This window comes from Vidua macroura, chromosome 3 (assembly GCF_024509145.1).
Source record: "Vidua macroura isolate BioBank_ID:100142 chromosome 3, ASM2450914v1, whole genome shotgun sequence".
NCBI lineage: Eukaryota > Metazoa > Chordata > Aves > Passeriformes > Viduidae > Vidua > Vidua macroura.
In genome coordinates this window covers 58,824,142-58,837,908 of record NC_071573.1, presented here as the reverse complement: position 1 = coordinate 58,837,908, position 13,767 = coordinate 58,824,142, and the positions used below count along the sequence as shown (strand labels likewise).

At 40.9% G+C, this 13,767-nt stretch overlaps 1 protein-coding gene across 1 annotated transcript; it reads right to left on the bottom strand.

Annotated features, from left to right (window-relative positions):
• Window positions 1–521: 521 nt before the first annotated feature.
• ALDH8A1 (aldehyde dehydrogenase 8 family member A1) lies at window positions 522–11,891 on the bottom strand. Its single transcript, XM_053974586.1, has 7 exons — window positions 11,692–11,891; window positions 7,506–7,653; window positions 6,973–7,128; window positions 5,081–5,230; window positions 4,189–4,445; window positions 3,224–3,385; window positions 522–1,811 (listed from the first exon to the last, which is right to left on the bottom strand). The coding sequence occupies exons 1-7, from the start codon at window positions 11,827–11,829 to the stop codon at window positions 1,359–1,361; spliced, it is 1,464 nt and encodes a 487-aa protein (XP_053830561.1). The 5' UTR covers window positions 11,830–11,891; the 3' UTR covers window positions 522–1,358.
• Between the last annotated feature and the right edge of the window lie 1,876 nt (window positions 11,892–13,767).

Genomic DNA, 13,767 nt, shown 5'->3' with positions numbered 1-13,767 from the left:
TTTCTACTAATTGTGCAATATCCCATCTGCTGTTGCTGAAAATGTCTGCCTCCCACATGCCCCCATCACTCCCTAACTAATGAACTGTTTCACAGCTTTTGGGTTCTAATGCTCTTCCAAACAGGATGTGTAAATAGAAAAGAAATTGGCAGAATGAAACACATGCTGATATAGCTGTTTATTCCCCTCCCAGCTGAGTGACTGGGGATTAAAAACACCAAAGCAGGTATTCTGCTGCCACCACACGGTCATGAATAGACCTAGACATTTTTAAAATAAAATGCTTCCTCAGAACGCATCAAGTCACTAAGCATATAATTTTTACGTATTTCCTTGACATGCCTTCAACTGACAGTTCTTGTACCAAATCCATCAAATGCCCACAGTTCCAATCTGGCTGCTAGGTCTGCCCTGCAACCAGGTGGCATCCAGAGATGTGAGGTGTATCCAACTCTGTTTCTCTTTTGTTGAAAGCAAACAAGTCTCTGATATACCCAATTAAAAAAATCTCTGCAATCAAATGAGGAAGAGTTGGAAGTGGTTTTATATTTTGGTGACAAACACTTCCAACAGTTCATTCTCTCAGGAGTAAATTCTGGGTTCTATTAATGAAGAGTGATGCTGCTTGTGATGCAGCCAATATTTTTGTGCAGGGATGTAAAAACCACCATCACTGAGGTCTTGAAGTGACAAAAGGCTTTAATTTCAAAATACTCAGAGAACAGGTATTAGGATGATTCAGCTCCCTACCATAAAGAAGGTTATAATTAAAACATTTATTGTCTCCATGAATATCAAGAGAATGTAATGACGCCACAATTTAAAACCACTTAGTAGGCTGAAGATAGTTTCTCAGGCTTTCAGTGTAGTGTAGTATCAACCTTGTCTGATATCAGTGAAGTGCAATATGGGTGGATGGGACCCCACTGTTCAGAGTGAAAATGAGCTGATTCCCCTTTAGTCTCACCACGTGCTTTCTACTTTGTCCCTCAAGGTAATTCACAAACCAGAGCTACTGTCATATATTACAATATATATTTCTCCAATCTGCCTTAAAGGGACAGATTTTTGAGGCAGGAATGTCAAAAATATAAAAAATATTTAGGATTTGTAAGACAGGCAAGTCATCTGGCTTGGGATGGCTTGATTGTGGAGTCTACACTGACCTTCTCATCCAACATGAAAAACTGACTTAAACATTAGCATTTGGGATGATCATTTTCAGCTGTCATTGATATTACTTGACCAAAGTTCAAGAAAGGAATGGCCACAATAGCAGCCTGTATTCTAAGGAGCCATTTTTGGTAACTCAAATTGCTGTCATTTATTTCACTCTAAAATACTTCTGTTGACATAAGTCAGTGCTTTATTGTGATGGTTTTGACCTCAGTGAAGAACTCATAGGAATCCTTTGCTCCCTCCCTGCCTATGCCTGAGGCTTTCATCCCACCAAATGGCAAGTTCAGGTCTCTCACAAGCCAGCAGTTGGTCCACACCAATCCAGACTGCAGCCTGTGTGCTACCCTGTGAACACGTCCCACGTTGCTGGACCACACCGTGGCTGCCAAGCCATATTTCACACCGTTGGCTCTTCTGATCACCTCTTCTTCTGTATCAAATGCTACCACACATGTCACAGGACCAAAGATCTCTTCTTGCATGCAACAAGATTCATCCTTGACTTCAGCAATAACTGTGGGTAACATGAAATAGCCTTTCTGGTTGCCAGGTGGGAGGGCCAAAGGATCCACTCCCTCTCCACAGAGGACTCTGGCTCCTTCAGCCTGGGCTTTCTTCACATAGTTCCTTACCTGGGGAAGTAGCAAAAAAACATCACTGCTAAAGGACACCAAATCCCAAGAGTTCACACATCAGCAGGAGCCTCCGAACTCCAGCTGGAACACGCTGCCCTCTTACAATAGAGGGCAGCATTCCCTAAATTTTGTTGTTATGCTTCTTTGTATGCCAAGCTTATTTCTTGCTGAAAAAAGCAGTTTTCTCTTTCCTAACACTTACTAGCCTAGCAGACAACACTGCTGGCCCTTCCCACTAAGTATTGTCAAAAGGGTAGGACCCTTGGTGAAAATACAAGTGGTTCCAGAGCCTCCCTCCCTTCTCTCAGGAGCCTGGGTAGTTTGCCATGTATCCCACACCATGGTTTCACTAATTTACTCCAAGGAATCAGTAGTATTTTCCTGCCTCATAGGCAAGGCTTTTTAAATGTTTACATGCCACTAGGATGATGAAGCCATGAATGCTAAAGAAAATCTCATCAATAAATGATTAAAGATGTTTCCGTGGCTGCTGCTACCATATGCTTGCTACCTTGAACACACAGGATGTACTGTTGATCTGCTTCTGCTGTTCTGCAGTTGTTGCCTGGTTTCTCTCCTTAGAGAAAGACCACAGAGATACCACAGAATTTCCTTATCTTTTTCTTCTTTTAGGCACCTTCGTAGGTAAAACTTGGAAATTCTCCATGGTGCTACAGACTAAGGACCTCAGGAAGTGGGTGTTTCTACCACTCTACTTCAGAACAACAGCACTTGGAGAATCTTCTGAGGCATCAGGAAAGCATATCAAAGGTCTGGCTTTCTCTCACTCTGTGGTTTTTCAGTCTGCTTCTTGCGTCAGAGAGTTCTGGGATATGTGCATCTGCTCTCCCTGAACTCTGACACCACAACTTTCATTTCATATAAGCCACTAAAGCAGACTGTGTCTAACTGTGCCATCTCAGCTGCTCTCCACACACAGACCATTACAAATTACTGTAAGCAGTTCTAGAAAACTGTTTTGTACAAGCCAGAATTTGCCAGAGTGATATAAAAATAAAACTTTTAACTTGTCAACTAACTTATTAGGCAAATGCACCATTAAAATCCAAGAAAATGTTGGTGAACAACATTCGTGAGTATAAATTCAGGACTATTTGTGAGTATAAATTCAACCATTAGAATTATCTTATTCAAACAGGAGGAAATATTCTTTTGCTATTTTAAATTATTTTCCCCAGGGAGTTTGATCTTTTTTCAGATCAATCACATGATCCCAAGCCACAGGCAAAAGAAACCTCATTAAAAAGATACCTTATAATGGCTTTGAGTTATCATCCCTCAGAGCTAATCTTGGAGATGACAAGATCCTTTCCTGCACATACCTGAAACTACCTTTTGTAGCCCTCTAAAAGATGAGATGAAGTCACATAAACTCCATGTAACATCACCTTTTCTAGATGCTCTTTACTTATTAGTGCTCCCACATCAATTGTAGGATCTGAGGGATTCCCAGTCTTCCACTTCTTGGTCTCTGCCACAAACCTCTTCAAAAACTGACTGTATATTCCCCTCTGAACAAAGATCCTGGAGGTGCAGAGACAGATCTCACCCTATCAAAAAGAAAGAAACAAACAAGAAATCAACTATATTGGTTCATATTACATTGCACTATTGACATGTATTAGGAATTACAACCCAGTTCACTCATGTCCCTGCATCCTCAGAAGCACAAACTACATTAAGCAACACTGCAAAGTGGGATTTTTTTCCAGATAAAAAACAAAGGGAGAAGGAAAAGGCAAAACAGTATCACTATCATGCAATCACTACCATAAGTAAATTTAATTTTATCAATTATATGTTTTCTTCTCCAACATATTTTATAGGAAACATGATTTCTAACTCTGAATGATCTCTCTCTTCATTTCCTGATAATCTTTCTCTGATACCAAGCTATTTTTCTAACGCTTGCCCAGATACAATTTCCTGGCTTTGGTGCTCTCTCCTGAGGGTGGTGGTGAGGGACAAATAATGTTGGTAAAATTTTGTGGGAAGTCCCCTAATTTAATTCTAACAAATTAACAAGCATCCCACTTACTTACGCAGTGGGACTTAAAGCAGCTGCTTCCCTGAAAGATAAGAAATGTATGTACTTTGAGAGGAGTAATTACACCTTGTTATCTTCTGATGGAGAGCATGAAGATGAGCCTTTTATTACTTTGTTTCCCTCCTTGTGGAATAATGAAGCATTTTTCATATTTTTCTACTTAGGACTTTCTCAAACACAATCTTGAAATACACCTTGGCAATTTGAGATTCAGATCCAAAGGTAGGTGCAGCATGCACACAAACCCTCAGACATGGCCCCATCCTGCTGCCAACAGGGTTTATGTGTTATAGGGGCAGGAGGCACCTGGTTGGCAAAGCTGGACCTCACGGTGGTGGGGATGCACTGGCTCAAGTCAGCATCATCGAAGATGATGGCGGGGTTTTTGCCTCCCAGCTCCAGCGAGAGCCGCTTGCAGTGTGGAGCGCTCTTCTCCATGATCCGCTGGGCTGTCAGCGTGCTGCCCGTGAAGGAGATCAGAGGCACATCGGGGTGGCACACCAGAGCCTCTCCTGCCTTGGCGCCTGTTCCAAACACGACATTCACCACCCCAGGAGGCACCCCTGATGGGAACAAAGGCACGCGGTCACTGTACCCTCCTGTCGCTCCAAGGGTGTCACTTCACTTTGTTTTGTCCCTGAAGTTAGAAAGTTACCAGCAGCTCGAGGGTGAAAAATACTAACCCTTAACTTCAGTAGTAGCTGAAATCCACGATGTTAGACAGATCTATGCGTCATGGGCTAAATGATAAAAACAGTTCCACTAATCAAGCTTGTCTGACGTGCATCATCAGAGATGCAGTGTACAGTCATTCAGGGAACAAGCAATTGTTCTCCCAGTTTTAATTAATAGCGCACCAAATACAACCGTGACACAGTCACCAAGAGCTGATTCTCACTCCTTTATTCTCTCACGGCTCCTTTGCTTGCACCACAGACTTAGGACATCCATAAATGGAGTGCAGGAGGGGCAAAATTTTTCATCAGAAGATAGTGGAAAAAAATGAGCAACAGCTGGATTGAGGAGACAGGATAGCATGAGGACAGAGAAAACCTTTTGTTCTCCAGTGCAACATTCAGCTACAGCAGTCTTTCCCAAAGTCTTTGAGCACCTTCTGATTTCTGCAACTAAAAAAAACCTGATGCACACACAAACATTTCCACTCTATTCCTGTTCCTTAGCATGCTACAGGACTTACCTGCTTTCTCCAAGAGTTTGCACATCATCCAGGCTGTGACAGATGTCATCTCACTTGGCTTGGCAACCACAGTATTTCCACATGCAATGGCAGGAGCTATTTTCCAAGTCAACAAATACAGTGGCAAATTCCAAGGACTGATTAAACCAGCTACAAAACAAAACCACAAAGACAGGAAGTCAGTCTGCTGGGATACAAAACTCATTTCTCTGACCTCAAGCAGTTATACACCAGTTCAGATCTATGAAGGGAATCTGGCCATGGCTTTTATTTTCAGACAAATAAATAAATTTATTGTACAATAAATTTGCAGCATTTCTCACAGGGAGATAACTTCTTAAAAGACCTGCACAAATGATTCTAAAAGAGATCAGCTGAACTCTCTGAATAAGTTTTGCTGCTTCTTCAGGGCAGAATCTTATATTCTCAGGAAGTTTTTTTAGTGTTTTGCAGGAACATTAATGCAAGGTTAGCCATAGCAATCATTTACAGCAACTTGTCTGTGGTAATACTTAGTGTTAGCAAAGAGCAAGTGAAAGTAATTATAGAATGGTTTGGGTTGAGAGAATCCTTAAAGATCATCTGGTTCCAAACCCCCAGGGACACCTTTCACTAGATCAGGTTTCTCAAAGCCCCATCCAACCTGGCCTTGAATACTGCCAGGGTTGGGGCACTGTCCATTTCTTCATGCAACCTGTACCAGTGCCTCATCACCCTCACAATAAAGAATTTCTTCCAAACATCTAATCTAAACCTACCCTTGTTCACTTTGAAGCCATTACCCCTTGTCCTATCACTATATGTCCTTGTAAAAAGTCCCTCTCTCTTAAGCTCTCTTGTAGGTCTCCCAAGAGCTTTCTCTTCTCCAGGCTGAACGTGCTAGCTCAGATCATATTCCTGCTTCCTCCTGCTCTTTAAAGCTGTTTCTTATTTTTCAATTTTAATATTAAAGAAACTCTGTATAACATATAGTATACATTTTCCAGATAAATTTTAGTCTAACTTATGAGTGCCAGAATTTATCTCTATATAAACTGTTGTTCCCATGAATTGCTGAATGACCAGAATTATTTTCAGTAATTGCCTTTAGGAATATTTCACTTTACATATTAATAGGAAATTATGAAAAAAAAATCTGTAATTGTCATGTGTGACTCCTTACAAAATCCACGGGATTTATTTCTGTTTGATGGAGCAGATTCAGTGAAGGACTTTTCCTTATGAGAATAATTTTACCAGAAAAAGTTGTGTTCTCCACTGCTCAAGAAAAGTTTTAACAGGGTCCTCTAAGATAGCCAATTTTATGTTGTAAGTAATTTAAGTGTAAATGTGGAGAACTGACATCTATTTAATGTTATATGTTATTTGTACTATATGTATAACATAACCTAATAATGAAATCATTACAACACGGTTACTTGTCAGCTCAGGACAACCACTTTATTTTCTGAAGCAGCAGCAGCAGCATCTAGTGGCCGAGTTCAGCAGTTCCCCAGCTACAGTGGTTTCTCCATCCAAGTGGATCGGGTCACAGACTACTACAGCTTTCCCAAAGGAGAGGGGGATCCCACTCTCCCCGCTGGAGCAGGAGCTCAGTGCTCTGCACATTGCACTGATCCACAGCTGTAATGCTCACTCACAGACAAAACAAAAGAGAGATTGTGAAGGTGAGAGCAAGAGATTAAGCTTTTTAGGTATGCAATCTTTTTTCTTTTTTTTTTTTGCCATGAAGTCACGTAACTGATTTTACATGGAGTTGCTGATGCTTTAGCAGACAAGCCCATGTTTAGCATATGACTCTGAGATAATAAATGCTTTCAAAAAAATCTTTGCTGAGCCCCTATGGAGGCAGACATTCTGCCAAGCTTTTCAGCATGTGAGGATAATCATACCAACTCCCACAGATGCCCTTGAGGTGTAGTGCACGCAGCCCATGGTTGGCATTTCAGTGCACTCTGTGATGTGATGAAGGATGGAAGAGGCGAAGAATCGGAAATTGTGCACGGCCCGAGGGATGTCCACCGTTCTGGCAAACGTAATAGTTTTTCCTGAAACAAAAACAAACATGCTGCTGTCATCATGGAGAGAAACACTGCTTTATAGTCTGCTCTGAAAGTTGATTTATGTGTCTTTTGGGAAATGTCTTTTGTCCTGTGCCCAAGTAATCGCCAGCACAGTACAAATGTAGTCAATGACAACAGCTCCCCTCTAGTAATTTCAAATATCTGACAACTGAAGTCAAAGTCAGCAATTCTAAAAAGCAAGACTCACCCAGGAATCCCAAGTCCAAAACCTCCTCAAGGTTCATGCACATCTACTCCAATTTGCTCCAACAGTTCATAACATAAAAAAAAATTCATCCAAAGCCTCCATTTCAATATTCAGCAAGTCACACTTATTTGAGATCAACAGTTCCGGTTCTTACCCTGATCCTTTGACTCTGCTTGTGCAAAAGCTTCCAGGTCATGTTCAATCAGGTCTGCCAATTTGTTCAGGATCTGAGATCTTTCCAATGGACTTTTTGAGGACCAAATTGGGAAGGCATCTTTGGCAGCTTTGACAGCAGCTTCCACCTAAAAAAGCAAAAGAGGGATGATGAATGCTAATGAAAGGCTTAAGAAAATATTAAACCCTCAGCAGATAAATTTATATTTCAGAGACTAATAATCCTGACCACATTGCTGGGGAGATGACAATTCCTTAGAGCTTTTCCATTGTTATCAAGACACTACCCCATAACTCAATAAGTGTTACTGAAACAGAATATCTAGAAAATAAACTTTCACTGGAATTCTTGTTTTTCTCCAAATTACAGCAACTTGTGGGGCACCCTCCAGGCCTGGAAGAAATGCTGGCATGGTCAACTGGAACCAGCAGGTGCCACTGGCCAAAACAAAAAGAATCTTTTTTCTCATGAAGGAAAGAGCAAGAATCTCCCCAGAGCAAATGCAGCTTCAGTCTAAACATGCACAACCCTTGCAACACAAGACTTCAGCCACAGCAGGCAATGACAAAAGTAAGGGGCTGGAAGCTCTGCTAGCTCTTGATTTCCACCATTTGGTTCAAGCAAGGACTAAGAATATATTTAGGGAATGGACACTCAGACGAAAATTTTATCTTACCTGATCACAGCTGGAAAGTCATTAATGCCCTCACAGGAAAAAAAAAAAAAAAAATTCCTTTTTCAGCTCTGGGGGTTTAGTCAGTTCTCTTACCAGACACCTAACAAAGACTAGAGGTAAGAATCATTATATGCGTTTATACAGATACACATCACTACTATTAGTATTTTGCTTGAGATGTACATGACTGCTGCACGGTCCTTCAGCATGACATTTCTGAACAGTGGCAGATTGCCACCACTTTTCTGAAACAGACCTATCTTCAAAGGATTAAAATTCAGCAGAAAGCTTTCTGTCCCATCAGTCATTTCCTCTGGACTCTTAAATGAAGTTACCTGCATCATTCATCTGTTGATTTATAAGCAGTTCCTTCTTCATGTTTACCAGTCTCACACTAACTAAAGATGGTCATCAATATTCTTCCATATTTTAATTAACTGCCTTATTTCCCAACTTTTGCTTTCTATGTAATGCTTATGCCATACTCCCAATGTCTAATATATGCATCAAAGTGGTGGTTTAACCAAAGCTGCCTTAGCTGAGTTCCTAAAATTTTGCTCGTACAATTTCTTCAGTTTTGGAAATCTGCCAAAATCAATAACTAGGAGGATGCTGATGTAATATTGATCAGACCATTATGACCTCTCTGAATGTTGCCATATTGCTAGTTCCCATGAAGTCACTGAAGGCTCCTTTCCACCAATTCCACAAAACTCAGTTAAAAAATTTGTTCCTTCAGATTGTGACAGGTCTTATAAAAACCATCACAAAATAATTTACAGATACTCCTTTTTATTAATGAGGGCACAAAAGTTCAAGCAAGCAAAAAAATAAAATCTATCTACCCCTTCTCCTTCCCCCTCCCACACACATCAGAATTTATGGGCCCTGTAAAAATAACACCCAGAGTTTGAAAGCCAGAACAACACCAGTGCAGGGGGCAAGGTGGGAAATAAACCAACATGCAGAGAGTCACATGGACCACTGGCCAAGCTCAGAAACCTAGACTCTTCTCTTTCAACTGTAGTTCAACAACTTCCTGCTCAAGTGCCAATGGCAGCAGGCTGTCAGCCACTGAACAGCTGAAGCAGGACCAAACCAGGCCTGGGAAAGGGGAACTGCAGCTTCCTGAGTGAGTCCAGTGCAGATGCCACACTACCCTGAAAACGTTCACCCTCTGTGAAACCATACCACCTTCACTAATGGTTCTTCCACCCTCCCATCCTGAGGTGCTGCTGCTGCTCATCTGTCCTCTCCTCTGTGCTCTCCTCCAGGTGCTGCCAGGAGAGGAGACAGTCAATACTATCTGCATTTTTAACCCTTCAGTGGGTTTAGAAGAAGGACAAAAATATTGCTTTTTCACAAACAGCAGAAGAGAAAACCAGCAAAGGAAGAAATTAAGTGGCAGTAGATTAATCAAATAAAAAGTAAGAGGAAAAAAGGAGAGAGTTTTGTAGAGAAGAGCTAAGCATACAAAGGTTAAACAGTTACTTAGTTTGACTAGCAAAAAACAGCAAAGAAAGTAAAGCCACAAAGAAAGCACACATAAGAATTCAACTATGAACTCCTGTGTCTGATACACTTCCTTCTGCTTTCCTCTTCTGCATGAGACAGATACAGAGAAACAACACACAATCCAGACCCATCACAAAAGGCTCCTATCAAAATACCCCATGCTGGACTGCCCTCAGAACAAGATGTTTGCTTTTGCAGGGGATGATGTGCAGGAGCTAGGTTCTTTAAAGAGAAGTGTTTTTAAAGTAGATATTTGCCAGCACTAATTAGTCCTCATCAGCCTGTCTTCTGGATATACAGGGCACCTGCTCATCTTGCTGTGGTACTGTTATGTAGAATTTAAGATATCTAGCTGGGAAACAAACTAACTCCTAGGAACAAACAAACCTCCTCCGTGTTTTTGGCAGAAAGTGGCTAAAATGGCCACAGCAGCTGACCTGCTGTTAAACTCCAGGGTCAGCAACAAACTCACTGTCTCCCCTTGTTTCACTTAACTTCCCAGTAAAATTTACCAAGATAATATGCAACTGGACATTGAGCCTTGCTAGAAAACAGCACCCTGAGTCCTTTGCTGAACTCTGGTCTACATGCTTATTTGGTATCTCTAGATAACCTAAAGTAGTATGAGATTGCATTTTCTCCAGCATATTCCATCAGTCAGCAGCGGATGCCAGCTCTGCAGAGCACAACCTTCTTGCATAGTTGCCTGAAGGCAGGACTAAAGCACTCACCAAATTTACAGGTCTTTAAACTGTGTTCCCATTGTTACATACAAGCACTGACTGAGAAAGCTGAAAGAGAAAAGCATTGCTCTTAGGACGCTTCAACTATATCTCTAGAGTGGATAGCAGCCTCTGGCGTTCTCAGATTTTTCTGGTTTTAATGATTTTGCAAATGAATGGACAGGAAGATTTGCACCTGCACATCAAAGAGCAAACTTTTCAGGCATAATTAGGATTGGAATGAACTTACACAGATGTATTCCAACAAACCCAATCTGTTACTCTTTAACCCTTGGTCATCAGCATCTAACAAATATTTACCCCGGTGAAATTAGAGTGCAAAGGTTTCTGCTGAGAGAAGCTGTCAATAAGGCTGAAATGCAAGCAAAGGGAACAGTTACGCACTGTAGCAGTCTGTTTTAAAAAACATTTTCAAAATGCTGTCTGCTATTTGACAATATTTTCCAAGCCCTCTGTGCTATCCAAGCCTGTCCAGTCACTTTCCACTTCAGTAAGTTTGAAACAATTTTGGACACAGACTTGTAGGTCCCCTATAAAGCAGCATCAATGAAACTGCAGTTCCCCCGATGAACATCATTGCCTATCCACATCTGAATACGTACAATGTTCCAGGAAACATTCACCCCAGTAGAGAGCACAAGAAACCCTATGGATGCAGAGGAGAGGGTATGTTATAAGGAAACACATTCATCACAGCCACTGAATATCCAACTGCTAATATCAAAACCAGAGAGGTCTGAAAGCTTTTTACCATCTTCAGAGAAGAGACATCAAGCCAAAAACCCTTTTAAATGAAAAGTGCAAATCTTCAAGACACTAAGGGAGAACACAGTTGCATATGGTGTCTCTAAATTTATTTACAGAAGAGATCAATAAACACTGTTCTCACAGATTGTTTATATTTACAGCCTGTCTGGGTGTTATTGTGAACTTATGCATAAGGCATCTCCTACCATGTGAGCTGAAGGAGCTCCACACAAATTACTGAAGCTTTACTGATTCATACCAGCTTAGAACACCATAACTTTCTAATAGCAAAATATAAAAAAAATTGCAGCATTTGCTGCCACAGCAGTGCATTACACAATACTATAATATAATCAAGAATTTACTTGTTTTAGCATTGAAGTCATCATTTTTCTGTTCTCTCACTTCCACCTTCTCTCACTCAAAAGGTTAGTTACATGCATTTAACATTTTTCACTTTTTTGTACATGTGGATAGTACTCACCTCTTCCTTGCCACTGTCTGGAACCCTGCAATAGACATCTCCGGTGGATGGATTATAGGAGTCTATGTAGGAGGAACAAGGAACAAATTTGCCACCTATGAAATTTTCCAGCACTAAGAGAGCCTTTGAATGAGCCATTGTTGGCTGCTTACTTCACCTGTGATTTTTTTCAACGAGGCATCAATTTAGATTAGTATGTCTGTAGGTATTTGCACAGTGAGTCCGAACTCCTCCCCCATCTCTCCGTCTTCCCTGCACCACTTGTTTACAAGTGGGAACGAACCCTGGCAAAAACAGCAGGAAAGAGCAAAGGGAAAAAATTAGTATTACTGTAACACTGGGTTCTTTTCTAGGAGTTGAAGCAAAGAGGGAAGAACAGCACAGTTGCTGGAAACCAGCTTTTCTCTGTCTGTAGGAAATGAAGTACTGGAAAAAAAAGGGAGAAAAAGAATGGTTTGACAGGGGAATTTCTACCTGTATCAGTTTTTGAAGTTACAGTTTGAAGATATTTTGCAACAACTAAACAAAATAATTCAACACTCAAACATCTGGCCAGGAAGCTGCTTCTAAGTGTCAGCAGACAAAAGACACTTAAGACCAGCATGTCTGCAGCTCATGTTCACTGTTCTATCAATACTTTTCCTTGTATCCCCAAAACCAATGCACCTAAAAACCAAAAGATTTTAAGCACTAAGAAACTCTTTTCCACCAATATCGCCAAACATCAAACAATACAAACAGCTGAGTGACCCCTCAATTCAAACAGCTGAGAAGCACAAGCCTACCTGGTACACTCTTATATGTTGTCAGAAATTCATCAGGTTTTTTTTTCCCAAAAAAAGCAAGACACTGGCTGTCATGCTTTCCTTTCCATAGATATTCCAGCGGAAGCCACCTTACTACAGAGAAGCCTGTTAGTTTTTCCATTAACTTCCCAAGAACATAAACTGCCCGGTAAGAGCCGTGTAAAAGACATTTTCTCCAAGACAATGCTGAGGATTATCAAATTGTTTTAAGATTGCATGCCACCTCCTTGCTCTCCAGAGATATTCAAAACACTACACCCAGTATGTTCTCACCAGGAGATTGTGAATATCTCGGTCAGGAGTTTAAGAAGCTTTTGCATCCTAGACAATTGGCAAGCCACCAAGTTTCACACAGATCAACATGCAGTCATATTTTGATTGAAGAAAGGTGATATGCTTCTATTGCACAACAACAGATCATTTATGCTTCAACCAAGTGGCACCTCTGAGCAGAGTTCAAATCTGTGTTGAAAGGTAGTGCAGTCACGTTGCAACTGGATTATGTAATACCTCTTCTTCTCCCAAGCTGCAAACTGGGAAAGCGTGCAGTAGCTTTCCCATCATCACAGAAAAGTCAGCCTCAAAATTTAATCCAAACATGTGTGAGAAGAGTTATCAGAGGTTCACCCTTGTCCATAAACAGTAAGGAATTTATGCAAATCTTAGAACTGAAGACTGTAACTGCCCCCTGACTTAAGGGCAACCTAAACATTTTCAAAGTTTGAAGGCAAGCTCAAGTGGAACCGGTTCAATGCAGGAGATTGACAGTATAAATCTCTGGAATCCAACAAGGGTACCTAAACCTTCACAGTGGCATGTTGAAACTGATAAATATTGAAGTGCAATTTTTGGTCTATAAAAAGACAAAACAAATAGTGGTAATTCATAAACTTGGCAGTAACAGTTTGCAGGTATTTCAGATTCATAAGCTTTTACAGAAGTCATTTCTACATAAAGCATTGCTGATACTTGTACAGTACAATTCAACAGTACAATTCAATTATGTGGTCAACAGTACAATTCAACTATGTGGTCAAGTGCAGGTAGCTGCTGAATTGGGGCTAAAGTACCTAAGGGCAAAAAAAGTTATCTACCAAAAAAAATTATGTGGGAAGAGTAGGTACAGGCCATACAGGACTGTGAACTAAATAAGAACTATAGCATTTTTGTGTTCTTCACTACTCTGGACACAGCTTTACTTTGGTTAATCCCCTAGACTGATGCTCTGGAGCGAGTGCTTCAGCTCCTGCCACTACTAACTCGGGGCAAA